Source organism: Ranitomeya imitator, chromosome 9, assembly GCF_032444005.1.
Source record: "Ranitomeya imitator isolate aRanImi1 chromosome 9, aRanImi1.pri, whole genome shotgun sequence".
NCBI lineage: Eukaryota > Metazoa > Chordata > Amphibia > Anura > Dendrobatidae > Ranitomeya > Ranitomeya imitator.
The window spans coordinates 50041564-50055374 of NC_091290.1; the positions used below are offsets into that span (position 1 = coordinate 50041564).

General features: G+C 43.5%; 1 protein-coding gene across 1 annotated transcript in view; it reads left to right on the forward strand.

Moving 5' to 3' along the window:
- LOC138648613 (mucin-5AC-like) overlaps positions 1-13811 on the forward strand; it is a 98077-nt gene that overhangs the window by 31546 nt on the left and 52720 nt on the right. Inside the window, exons 4-7 of the mRNA XM_069738401.1 lie at positions 12093-12168; positions 12372-12633; positions 12717-12831; positions 13036-13123. Of these exons, the coding sequence (XP_069594502.1) occupies positions 12093-12168; positions 12372-12633; positions 12717-12831; positions 13036-13123 (541 nt within the window). The remainder of the gene's footprint in view (positions 1-12092; positions 12169-12371; positions 12634-12716; positions 12832-13035; positions 13124-13811) is intronic.

Here is a 13811-nt window from a genome sequence, read left to right on the forward strand (position 1 = left end):
GTATGTTGTTGTAGCAGCAGTGTGTCTGTTGTAGGAGCAGTGTGTGTTGTTGTAGGAGCAGTGTGTGTGTTGTTGTAGGGGCAGTGTGTGTGTTGTTGTAGGGGCAGTGTGTGTTGTTTAGGGGCAGTGTGTGTGTTGTAGGGGCAGTGTGTGTTGTTGTAGGAGCAGTGTGTGTGTTGTTGTAGGAGCAGTGTGTATGTTGTTGTAGGAGCAGTGTGTTGTAGGAGCAGTGCATGTGTTGTTGTAGGGGCAGTGTGTGTTGTTGTAGGAGCAGTGTGTGTGTTGTTGTAGGGGCAGTGTGTGTTGTTGTAGGAGCAGTGTGTGTGTTGTTGTAGGAGCAGTGTGTGTGTTGTTGTAGGGGCAGTGTGTGTTGTTTAGGGGCAGTGTGTGTGTTGTAGGGGCAGTGTGTGTTGTTGTAGGAGCAGTGTGTGTGTTGTTGTAGGAGCAGTGTGTATGTTGTTGTAGGAGCAGTGTGTTGTAGGAGCAGTGCATGTGTTGTTGTAGGGGCAGTGTGTGTTGTTGTAGGAGCAGTGTGTGTGTTGTTGTAGGGGCAGTGTGTGTTGTTGTAGGAGCAGTGTGTGTGTTGTTGTAGGGGCAGTGTGTTGTTGTAGGAGCAGTGTGTGTGTTGTTGTAGGGGCAGTGTGTGTTGTTGTAGGAGCAGTGTGTGTGTTGTTGTAGGGGCAGTGTGTGTTGTTGTAGGAGCAGTGTGTGTGTTGTTGTAGGGGCAGTGTGTGTTGTTGTAGGAGCAGTGTGTGTGTTGTTGTAGGAGCAGTGTGTATGTTGTTGCAGCAGCAGTGTGTCTGTTGTAGGAGCAGTGTGTATTGTTTAGGGGCAGTGTGTCTGTTGTAGGGGCAGTGTGTGTTGTTGTAGGAGCAGTGTGTTTGTTGTTGTAGGAGCAGTGTATATGTTGTTGTAGGGGCAGTGTGTGTTGTTGTAGGAGCAGTGTGTGTGTTGTTGTAGGAGCAGTGTGTATGTTGTTGTAGCAGCAGTGTGTATGTTGTAGGGGCAGTGTGTGTTGTTGTAGGGGCAGTGTGTTGTTGTAGGAGCAGTGTGTATGTTGTTGTAGCAGCAGTGTGTCTTTTGTAGGGGCAGTGTGTGTTGTTTAGGGGCAGTGGGTTGTTGTAGGAGCAGTGTGTATGTTGTTGTAGCAGCAGTGTGTCTGTTGTAGGAGCAGTGTGTGTGTTGTTGTAGCAGCAGCAATGTGTGTTGTAGCAGCAGTGTGTATGTTGTTGTAGGGGCAATGTATGTTGTTTGTAGGAGCAGTGTGTATGTTGCTGTTGTAGCAGCAGTGTGTGTTGTAGCAGCAGTGTGTCTTTTGTAGAAGTGGTGTGTGTGTTGTTGTAGCAGCAATGTGTGTTGTAGCAGCAATGTGTGTTGTAGCAGCAGTGTGTGTTGTAGCAGCAGTGTGTGTTGTAGCAGCAGCAGCGTGTGTGCTGTTGTAGGAGCAATGTGTGTTGTAGCAGCAGTCTGTGTTGTTTAGGGGCAGTGTGTGTCTTTGTAGGAGCAGTGTGTATGTTGTTGTAGCAGCAGTGTGTCTGTTGTAGGGGCAGTGTGTGTTGTTGTAGGAGCAGTGTGTATGTTGTGTTGTTGTAGCAGCAGTGTGTCTCTTGTAGGAGCAGTGTGTGTTGTAGCAGCAGTGTATATGTTGTTGTAGCAGCAGTGTGTTGTTTAGGGGCAGTGTGTGTTGTTGTAGGAGCAGTGTGTGTGTTGTTGTAGTAGCAGTGTGTGTGTTGTAGAAGCAGTGTGTGTTGTAGCAGCAGTGTGTATGTTTTTGTAGCAGCAGTGTGTGTTGTTTAGGGGCAGTGTGTTGTTGTAGGAGCAGTGTTTATGTTGTTGTAGCAGCAGTGTGTCTGTTGTAGGAGCAGTGTGTATGTTGTTGTAGCAGCAATGTGTGTTATAGCAGCAGTGTGTATGTTTTTGTAGGGGCAGTGTGTGCTGTAGGAGCAGTGTGTATGTTGTAGCAGCAGTGTGTCTGTTGTAGGAGCAGTGTGTGTCCTGTTGTAGGAGCAGTGTGTGTTGTAGCAGAAATGTGTGTTGTAGCAGCAGTGTGTCTGTTGTAGGAACAGTGTGTATGTTGTTGTAGCAGCAGTGTGTCTGTTGTAGGAGCAGTGTGTGTTGTAGGAGCAGTGTGTCTGTTGTAGCAGCAGTGTGTGTGTTGTTGTAGCAGAAATGTGTGTTGTAGCAGCAGTGTGTCTGTTGTTGTAGGGGCAATGTGTGCTGTAGGAGCAGTGTGTATGTTGTAGCAGCAGTGTGTATGTTGTTGTAGCAGCAATGTGTGTTGTAGCAGCAGTGTGTCTGTTGTAGGAGCAGTGTGTGTGCTGTAGGAGCAGTGTGTATGTTGTAGCAGCAGTGTGTATGTTGTTGTAGCAGCAATGTGTGTTGTAGCAGCAGTGTGTCTGTTGTAGGAGCAGTGTGTATGTTGTGGCAGCAGTGTGTCTGTTGTAGGAGCAGTGTGTGTCCTGTTGTAGCAGCAGTGTGTCTGTTGTAGCAGCAGTGTGTGCTGTAGGAGCAGTGTGTATGTTGTAGGAGCAGTGTGTGTTGTAGCAGCAATGTGTGTTGTAGGAGCAGTGTGTGTTGTAGCAGCAATGTGTGTTGTAGGAGCAGTGTGTGTGTGTTGTTGTTGTAGCACAATTATGTTTGTATTGTTGTAGCAGGAAGGATCAGACTTTGTTAGGTGAATGTAATGTGAGGGCCTTATACTATGTGTGGGGGAGCTGTGAGGGCATCATACTGTGAGTGAAGGGCACAGTGGGGGTCATAAAAGGGGCACTATACTGTATGGGAACACCAATGGATTTACTAAAAGCATTAGTTCTGTGTGGGGCATATGAAGAACTAGAATTAGAGTATTGGCTTAGTGTAAAGTAAAGACTGGGTGGCACACTATGCTCACCTCAGTATGTGTCTCTCTTTCTTATCATTCAAAGTGAAGAGTTATGATTTTCTCCTTTCCCCATAGTCCCAGACTGATTCTTCAAACTACTTCTGAAATGTTGGAGCATCAGAGAAAAGCAGGCCTGGCCGCAATCGTGTAGTCAGGGTCTGATTTATGCTGTCTAGGTTTAGGCAGCATGAATTGATTGACAGATTTCCTTTAACATTATAACAATACTAATAGTGGCCACTTTATGGTGAAGAAGGATTAGCTAAATATGAACACAATAGAAGATTAATACATAGTACCTCCAGGTGGTGCTAACTTAATGCTAGAAGAAAAAAAATGAGTTGAACAAAAGAATAAAGTTTTATGCGAAATTGTGTTGGTAAGGTACAACATTAATAGTCCATGCAGAGAAAATCACTTTGAGGCTATGTTCTGTCAGCAAATCTGGTGTGTGTTAATGTTCACTTTGCTGTAAAAATTACCTGTTCACTTTATTTTGTGGGATAGCACAGATACATTGATAACAATTTGATACTGCTTTTTTTTCTCAAAGAGATTGGCCAATACTTTTTTTATTGATGGACATCAATATCTGATCGGTGGGGGGTGCGAAGCCCGACACCGCTGTCAATCAGTAGCTCCATCATTTCTACAGTGGCCTCTGCGAGTATTGCGGATCCACCCTCTATATCATTTGACTAGCAGGTGAATTTTTGGCCAATGCCTCCATAGAAATGACGAAGAATTGTTTAAAAATAATAATTTCCCATAAACACATTGCAGACGCTGTCTCCCAGTCAAAATATAGTTTTTAAAGCACCATTCAACAGAAAGGCCTCATTCACACATCTGTGTTTCTTCACGTACTCAAAAAAATGGTATGAGTGTCATTAGTGTTGTGGATTAGTGATGAGCGAGTATATTTGGTGCTCAGGTTTTCCCGAGCACGCTCGGGTGATCTCTGAGTATTTGTAAGTGCTTGGAGATTTTGTTTTTGTTGATGCAGCTGCATGATTTACAGCTGCTAGCCAGCCTGAGTATATGTGGGGGTTGCCTGATTGCTAGGGAATCTATACATGTAATCAAGCTGTGCAGCAGCAATAAATCATGCAGCTGCGGCTACTAAAACTAAATCTCCGAACACTAACAAGTGCTCGGGAAAACCCAAGCAACATCAGTATTGTGGATCTGATTTTGGGAAGACAAAAGTTTTGTGCCCACAAAAAGTCATGTTATTTTCAAACAAATAATTAACTTAAAATACAAATATATGTTGCATAACATTGGTGCATGAAGTTGTGGTGCTAATAGAGTCATATTTAATATTTTGCGTGACTTCCATGAGCTTGAAGGACTGCATCCATGCGGTTCAACAATGATTCATACAATTTATTAATGAAGTCATCAGGAATAGCACAGAATGCAGTCTTACATGCCTCCCAGAGTTCATCTAGATTCTTTGGTTTTGTGTTCCAAGCTTCCTCTTTCATCCTACCCCAAACATGCGCAATGATATTCATGTCTGGTGACTGGGCTGGCCAGTCCTTGAGCACCTTGATCTTTTTTGCCTGGAGGAACTTTGTTGTAGAGATGGATGTATGAGATGGAGCACCATCCTGCTGCAGAATTTGACCCCTTTTATGATTTGGAATATAAGAGGTAGCTAATACTTCTTGATATTTTAGACTGTTGCTTTCCACCTTGCAAATGTTTTGCACACCCCCATACTGAATGTAACCCCAGAACATGATCTTTCCACCACCAAATGTAACTGTTTTCTGGGTGTATTTTGGATCCATACGGGCTCCAGTAGGTCTCCTGCAGTATTTGCGGCAGCTGTGGTGTAATTCTACTGAAGATTCATCAGAGAAATCCACCTTCTGCCACTTTTCCAGCGTCCATCTGTTTAGCAGGCTGTGGGACTTTGCAAATGCCACACGTTTTTTTTGCCTTTTGTTTAGTGCTGGCTTCTGGGCACTGATTCGACCATGGAGGCCATTTCCAGACAGAATCCTACAAACAGTTCTAGCTCCAACAAAGTGTTAATCTGCACAGCGGGGAAACCTACTCAGTGCACAGGTAACTGCATAACAACACGCATATATACAGCAGTAAGTGCTCTGTGAGCCAGGGTGCCACTCCAAAGAAATAGCCACAATGGATACAAAAATTGAAAGGAATGGATGGCACTTACCAGTTAAAAAAACCTTCTGTATTCTAATACTTTAAAATATCAGCATCGGGAGGAAGGGAGCAGAAGTGGAATGGACGACAGCCATTTCGCGCTGCAGTGGCTCTTCTACTGGGTGAATGTTTTAAAGTATTGAAATAAAGAAGTTTATTTAACCGGTGAGTGCCATCCGTTCCTTTCAATTTTTGCTACAAACTGTTCTAGTTGACACAGGGACTTGAGGTGACCAGGCCTGTTGGAGCTCTGCTGCAGTGGAAGAGGGGCTTGCTTTGGATTTTCTAGCCAACAAATGTTCCTCCTGAGCAGTTGTCTTGCGGGGTCTGCCGGACCTGGGCTTGTCAAACACATCTCCAGTCTCTTCAAATCTTTTTTCAATTCTTTGTACTTGATGCTGAGACACATTAAAGGTGGCAGCACCTCTGCAGTGGATCTGGTCTTCAGCCTCTTGATAATCCAGGCTTTGGTCACAGGGTGGATTTTTGGCATGTTGTCAGAGGTCAAGTTGCACTTCAAGTGAAGGTCTGGGGTGCTGGGTTTCTTTTTATACACATACACTAATTAACCGATTATTTACAGAGCACAGGTGAGGATGTGAACTAGGATTGGGTGCATTATATGACCAGTCGACAAAACTTTTGTCTTGCCAAAATCTGACCAATCTGTGTCCATTAAATGATCAATATTTCTGCATTGATGCCAATTTATTTTCTTAACCTAAACCACTTTTCAGAGGGTTTCAGCTCTCAAAAGAATAATTTATACAACCAATGGATGAATTTAACAGGTTTTAAGCTTTTATTTACATAATATGGATAAGCGACATCACTTCTGTCAGGGAGTGTAGATACCCATTGTTTTTTGTTCCTATAATTTGTAAAATTGAAGCTACATTTTGTGCTTCTGTGACGATGATCAGAGTTTATATATCAAAGACACATTTGCCTTATTTATTGCTTTTATAGCTGCATGATGTTCCAAAACGCTTTACAGACATCATCATCACTGTCCCCATTTGTGCTCACAATCTGAATTCCATATCGTTACGTATTTTGAGAGCGGGAAGAAACTGGAGAAAACTCATGCAAACACATGCAAACGCCTAACAGATGAGGACCCCAGCACTGCAAAGCAAAAATGCTAACCACTGAGCAGCCACAACATCTGCTATGAAACACAGTGATCCAATACTTCAAAAATTGTGTCATTACTATATTTACCTCCAGAAGGTTTGGACAGATATTGCCTCCGAAAATAGTAGTGCCAGATAGATGGTGCTAAGAACATTAATAGTAGACCATCCAGGATGTATGCCAAATGTTGTATTATGAATTGTAGAAGTGTCATCTTTTGTGCCCCACACAATACTAGTAATTAGTGTTGAGCATTCCGATACTGCAAATATCGGGTATCGGCCGATATTCGCTGTATCGGAATTCCGATACCGACTTCCGATACTTTTGCGATATCGGATACCGGAATTGGAAGTTCCCATAGTGCAATTATGCACTATAATGGAGTGTGGGTGGTGTGTGGGCGGAGCCTGCATGTGTGTGCGGGCGGGGTCTGTGCGTGACCGTGGTGGGTCTGTGCGTGCCTGTCGGGGGTCTGTGTGAATGCCAGGTGTCTGTGCAGGCTGCCAGGAGTCTGTGTGTGCCTGCCGGGGGTCTGTGCGGGCTGCCGGGGGTCTGTGCGTGCCTGCTGGGGTTCTGTGCAGGTCTGCCCGGGCTCTGCCGGGGGTCTGTGCGGGCTGCCGGGGGTCTGTGCGGGCTGCCGGAGTACTGTGCGTGCCTGCCGGGGCTCTGTGTGGGCTGCCGGGGGTCTGTACGGGCCTGCTGGGGCTCTGTGCGGGCTGCCGGGGGTCTGTGTGGACTGCCGGGGGTCTGTGTGGGCCTGCCGGGGGTCTGTGCGGCCTGCCGGGGGTCTGTGCGGGCTGCTGAGGCTCTGTGCAGGCCTGGCGGGGCTCTGTGCGGGCTGCCGGGGCTCTGTGCATGTGTGCAGGCATCGGACGATGCATGCTACAGTGACAGTGATTGACACTTTAGCCAATGATGGGACAGTAGTAGTCCCATCATCCGGCTAATGTGTTGAATGTAAAAAAATAAAATAAAAAAAATACTCCATACATTCTACATACATACTACATTCTACATACATACTACATACATACTACATACAAACTACATACTACATACATACTACATACATACTACATACTACATACATACTATATGCATACTACATACATACTACATACATACATACTACATACATATTACCTACAATACATTCATACATTACATACAATACATACATGCAGACATACAGTACATATAATATAGAGCACATACTCACCATCACTTGTCACTTTGATCCCCGAAGCCAGTGTCATCTGTAAAAAATATTAAAATAACAAACAACCAATATATTCCCTGGTCCGCAGAAATCCACGAGTGTCTCACAACGATCTCCCGTGGAAAACGGCAGAATCAGCTGATGCGACTGCTCTCCAGGGGCTCCAGGAATCCAATGATGGGAGGAAGGTATCCGTCCGCACTGTATTCCTCCGTCGCTGTAAAAAAATAGTCCCTAGTCTCACTTTTGGCATTGCTGTGTGAGAAATTTTCCCACGCAGCAATTGCCATAAAGTGATACTTTGAACTATAGTAACCTCAGTGATGCACTGCAGGAGCCATTGTCTTCTGTCAGTGTGTCACTGAAGGTCCTATAGAGCAGTGACCTCACCCGATGTCACTGTTCTATAGGGGAGATCGTCGTGGGACACTTGTTATTAATTGGACTACTGCGGACAGGCCGTATACAGTTTATTACTTTACGTTTTTTGCAGGCGCTGAAGTATGGTAAGTATAGTATAAATGAAGAATATTAAAATACTTTTTTCCTAATGTGTGCATGCTTTATTAACCCTTTATTACTATTGGATTAATAATGGATAGGCATCTTATTGATGCCTCTCTGTTATTAACCCGGCTTAATTTCACCTTACAATAGCTAGGTGACATTAACCCTTTATTACCCCATATTCCACCGCTACACGGGAGTGGGAAGAGAGGGACTAAGTGCTAAGCCCCTCTCTAGGCTATGAATATCAGCCCGCAGCTGTCTGCGTAGCATCTTTGGCTATAAAATATAGGGGGACCCCACATCATTTTTTTGGGGGGTCCCCCTAATTTAATAGCCAGTAAAGGCTACGCAGACAGCTGCAGGCTGTATGTATGTATGTATGTTGTATGTGTGTAGTATGTATGTAGTATGTATGTTGTATGTATGTATGTATGTATTATGTATGTAGTATGTACAGTATGTATGTGGTTTTTTTTTACATTCAACACATTAGCCGGATGATAGGACTACTACTGTTCCATCATTGCCAAATGTGTCAATCACTGTCACTGTAGCAGGCATCATCCGATGGACTTGTAGTCCCATCGGACGATGCCTGCACACATGCACAGAGCCCAGGCAGCCCGCATAGAGCCCCGGCAGCCCGCACAGAGCCCCAGCAGGCCTGCACAGAGCCTCGGCAGGCCTGCACAGAGCCTCGGCAGCCCACACAGACCCCCGTCAGACCCGCACAGACCCCCGGCAGCCCGCACAGAGCCCCGGCAGGCCCAAACAGAGCCCCGGGAGGCCCGCACAGAGCCCTGGCAGCCCACACTGAGCCCCGGCAGGCCCACACTGAGCCCCGGCAAGTCCGGATAGAGTACCGGCAGGTCCGCACAGAGCCCCAGCAGCCCGCACAGAGCCCCGGCAGGCCCGCACAGACCCCCAGAAGCCCGCACAGAGCCCGGCAGGCACGCACAGAGCCCCGACAGGCACGCACAGAGCCCCGGCAGCCCGTATAGATCCCCGGCAGGCCCGCACAGACTCTGCCCACACACACAGACACACACAGTGTCCACCCACGCACCTCCCACACTCTTCCCCCCTCCAGAACAGGATGTAGAAGGACAGAAAGGGCTTATTTACATTCCGATATTTGTGTTTCATTGACTTGCATTGGTATTGGGTATCGGTATCGGCGATATTCGATATTTTTTGGATATCGGCAGATCCAATCCGATACCGATACTTCTGGATATCAGAAGGTATCGTTCAACACTACTAGTGATCTTTTCAGTTCCCTTCAAACAATAATAGTTTTCCTCTTAGTGCCCAACACAGTAATAGTGTCCCCTTTGTGTCAGACATTGTAATAGTGTCAATTTCTGATCACATACAGTAATACTACTCCCTAGTAATCATCCCTCAGATACCATTCCCCCTATCCCTCAGTTTATTATCACAGTTGCATTAATTTGCATTATTATTTAATTGCTCAACAAGTCCAACCCTCATTTCCCTTTAGTTTAATGAATCACTCCTCTGGTTCTCCAAGCTTAAGACTTTCACAGCCGTAAGAACCTTTGAATTATTATGCCTTCGCCCACCTAGCCCTTCCCTGTCCTACCTCAGATAGTATGATGAATCACTCCATGACCCCACATCCCAGTATATATTTTCATACCATCATCCTGGCAGAAGCAGTACATTATTCAGGGATCATTACCCAGCTTTAAGTTCTTCTCAGGAGAAGCAGTAACCGATAAGCATGTAACCTGAAAATAGGGTGTCGACCCTTGACCTGATTCTAAGGGTCTGGTCGATGTATCTACACATGTAACGTGCACACTACTTCGAAGAATAGTGTGATGCTGCCAGCAGCACCTTTTAGTTATATTTTCTGGTTACAGAACAAAATCCAGCTCACCACCTGCAATTCCACACTTCTGGAGCACGTATAGCAACTGGGCAGGGTGCAACATCCAATGGAGAAAGCAAAAGAATCCAGCTCACAGATGAAATCCAAAAAAGTGTATTTTATTATCCAAGGTACATGAAGCAAAGATTAAAATTGTGCGCTCACAAAAAAGAGAATACTGGCATCTTTTGAAGCGTTGGAGCGACATGCGCTCTTTGGTCTTGACAAAGAGCACATGTCTCTCGAAACGCGTCAAAAGTTGTCTGTATTCTCTTTTTTGTGAGCGCACAATTTTAATCTTTGCTTCATGTACCTTGGATAATAAAATGCACTTTTTTAGATTTCATCTGTGAGCTGGATTCTTCTGCTTTCTCCATATTTTCTGGTTCTTTGACTTTCCGTGACCATAAGCCAGACAGGGACAGCCAGTGAGCTGAATGTGGCGGTAATTTGCTAAGGTCTCGTATAAAGGCTAAAGTATCTACCAGAAATTTTAAGATGCTTCTCTGTGAAGAAAACATATTCAGGGATGAAAATAACCATCTATAGGGTTTTCTTTCTTCCATGAAAACAGAAAATGCCCAAATATCTTTAGTAGCACTCGTGAACATTCAGTTGGTTGAACATGGTGAGATGTCATCATTGTGACATACATTTTTCCAACTTCTCACAGGTATAGTAGATGCTAAACAATATTACTACCAGAAGCATTAAATATTTTACATACAGTGGGGAAAATAAGTGTTTGATACACTGCCGATTTTGCACGTTTCCCCAACTACAAAGAATGAAGAGGTCTGTAATATTTATCATAGGTACACTTCAACTGTGAGAGACAGAATCTAAAAACAAAAAACAAAAAATGACATTGTATGATTTTTAAATAATTAAATTGCATTTTATTGCATGAAATAAGAATTTGATCACCTACCAACTAGCAAGAGTTCTGTCTCTCACAAACCTGTTAGTTTTTCTTTACGAGGCCCTCCTACTCTGCACTTATTACCTGTATTAATTGCACCACTTTATACTCGATGCCTGTTTAAAAGACACCTGTCCATACACTCAATCAATCACACTCCAACCTCTCCACCATGGCCAAGACCAAAGAGCTGTCTAATGACACCTGGGACTAAATTGTAGACCTGCACAAGGCAGGGATGGGCTACAGAACAATAGTCAAGGAGCTTGGTGAGAAGGCAGCAACTGTTGGAACAATTATTAGAAAATGGAAGAAACACAAGATGACTGTCAATCTTCCTCGGTCTGGGGTCCATTCATGATCTCGCCTCATGGGGTAAGGATGACTCAGGGAATGGTCACGAGACAGCCCAGAACTACACGGGAAGACCTAGTCAATGACCTGAAGAGAGCTGGGACCACAGTCTCAAGCATTACCATTAGTAACACACTACGCCGTCATGGATTCAAATCCTGCAGGGCACGTAAGATCCCCCTGTTCACACCAGCACATGTCCAGACCCATTTGAAGTTCACCAGTGACCATCTGGATGATCCAGAGGAGGCATGGGAGAAGGTCATGTGGTCAGATGAGACCAAAATAGAACTTTTTGGTATCAACTCCACTCACCGTGTTTGGAGGAAGAAGGATGAGTACAACCCCAAGAAAACCATCCCAACTGTGAAGCATGCTGGTGGAAACATCATACTTTGGGGGTACTTTTCCGCAAAGAGGACAAGACAACTGCAAGGTATTGAAGGGAGGATGGATGCGGTCATGTATCACAAAATATTGGCTAATAACCTTTTTCCCTCAGTAAGAGCATTGAAAATATGTCATGGCTGTGTCTTCCGCATTACACTGACGCAAAACACACAGTCATGGCAACTAAGTAGCATTTCAAGGTCCTGGTTTGGCCTAGCCAGTCTCTCTACCTGAGCTCAATAGAAAATCTTTGGAGGGAGCTGAAACTCAATGTTACCCAGTGACTGCCCCAAAACATGAAAGATCGGGAGAAGATCTGTATGGAGTAGTGTGTCAAAATCCCTGTTGCAGTGTGTGCAAACTTGGTCAAGAACTACAGGAAACATCTGACCTCTGTAATTGCAAACAAAGGTTTATGTATCAAATATTATGTTCTGTTTTTATATTGCACTAAATACTTGTTTCATGCAATAAAATGCAAATTAATTATGGAAAAATCATGCAGTGTGATTTTCTGGATTTTTTTAGATTCTGTCTCTCACAGTTGAAGTGTACCTAAGATATAAATTACAGATCTTTCCATTCTTTGTAGGTGGGAAAACTTGCAAAATCGGCAGTGTATCAAAGAGTTATTTTCCGCACTGTATGCAGCCTAAAAGTTTTAAATTGTAGATGGACCCTGAAACATTGTGGAATTTGATAACTTCATCATTTTGTCAATGGGACGCTTTAAAGTATAACCATGAAATTAGTTTTTCAGGATTAGATAAAAAGTGACTCATGGCCAATGCAAATTTTTATTCCATATAGATATGTAGATCTGATATTGTTTTGTCTTGATAATAATATTTTGACCAATATATCGCTCCAGTGTTGAACCCTGCACACAATGACCATGTCTGTAGCACTTGGGGAAATTACCACTATAAGACATTTGATGGAGACATTTACCAGTTCCCTGGAACCTGCAACTACATCTTTGCTTCTAACTGTATAAATACCTGTGAAGATTTTAATATCCAAATACGGCACTCTGTTGAATCGGGAAAGACAGTTCTGTCCTATGTTCGTGTAAAAATCGATTGGCTAGTCATTGAGATGAGAAAAGGAAAAATCACGATAGGAGAAGAAAGGTAAGTTTACAGGTACAAAATACTGAAAAAGTGACTCAGGCCTATGGATGATGTCGAGATTCAATAATGTTGTCTTTTTTTAGCGTTTCCCTTCCATACAGCCAGTTAGGAGTCCAAATCCAGCAGACCAGTGTCTATGTGAAGTTGACAGCCAAACTTGGGTTGACTCTTTTGTGGAATAATGAAGATGCCCTCATGGTAAGATCTGAATGTTTTTATCCCTGTTGAATAGATGGGCTGTCACGTGGAAAAAAATGGTGATTGTCATAATTTCTCACCAATATCAAATTCATTAACTCCTGGAACAATTGGAAGCTTTGAAGTTTTTGTATTTGTGGTACAGAAAAATGTATGTAAAATTAGGTTAAATTGTAACCTTACAATTTTTGATATGTTTTCCAGCTTAAATTGTCCCCAAAATACATGAACACCACGTGTGGATTGTGCGGAAATATGAATGGAGTCAGTCAAGATGAATTTCGAATTGATGGTGGGTCAGATATTTGACTCTTTACTGGAGATTAGCAAATCAATTCACTTAGTATTGAAAAAAATACAATTCACAAGAAAACTATTTTTTTTTCTTATTCAATTAACTCAAGTTAAGCAAAATGGTCAAAATGGTGGTCTACTGAATTAAAAAGAGTTAAAAAATGTTATACTCACCTAGCCTCTCACCTGTCCTGGTAGCCCCCTGTCCAATCCTCCACTGACTTGCTTTCTTCAAATTTTGGCACCTCCTACACTGACTAGACCTCAAGTGACATCATGACATCTTAGAGGGTTGCATGGTATGAGGCCTAGTGAGCACCAGAGTCCGCAAAAACTAGAGAAGACCAAAGACAACATGGAAGACTTGAGCTGGAGTGAAATGCAAGCCAGTGGAGGATCAATCAGGGAATGTGGCATCAGGACAGGTGGAAGAAGAAGTACGGTAAGTATCATTTTCATATGTTTTAACCCCTCTGGTTATTATTCCCTGGAATTTTTAGATCACTCAGATTATGATAATATGATAATTAGCTTTGAGCAGCAATTTGATTCAATTAATTTGATGCTAATCGAATTTCCCAGCTGAATTCAAGAGAATCTGTTAAATTGAATGTTGTCAGATTCACTTATCTCTACTCTATATTATAGTCATAACAATAAAACTAATAAAACAGTTTTATAATCAT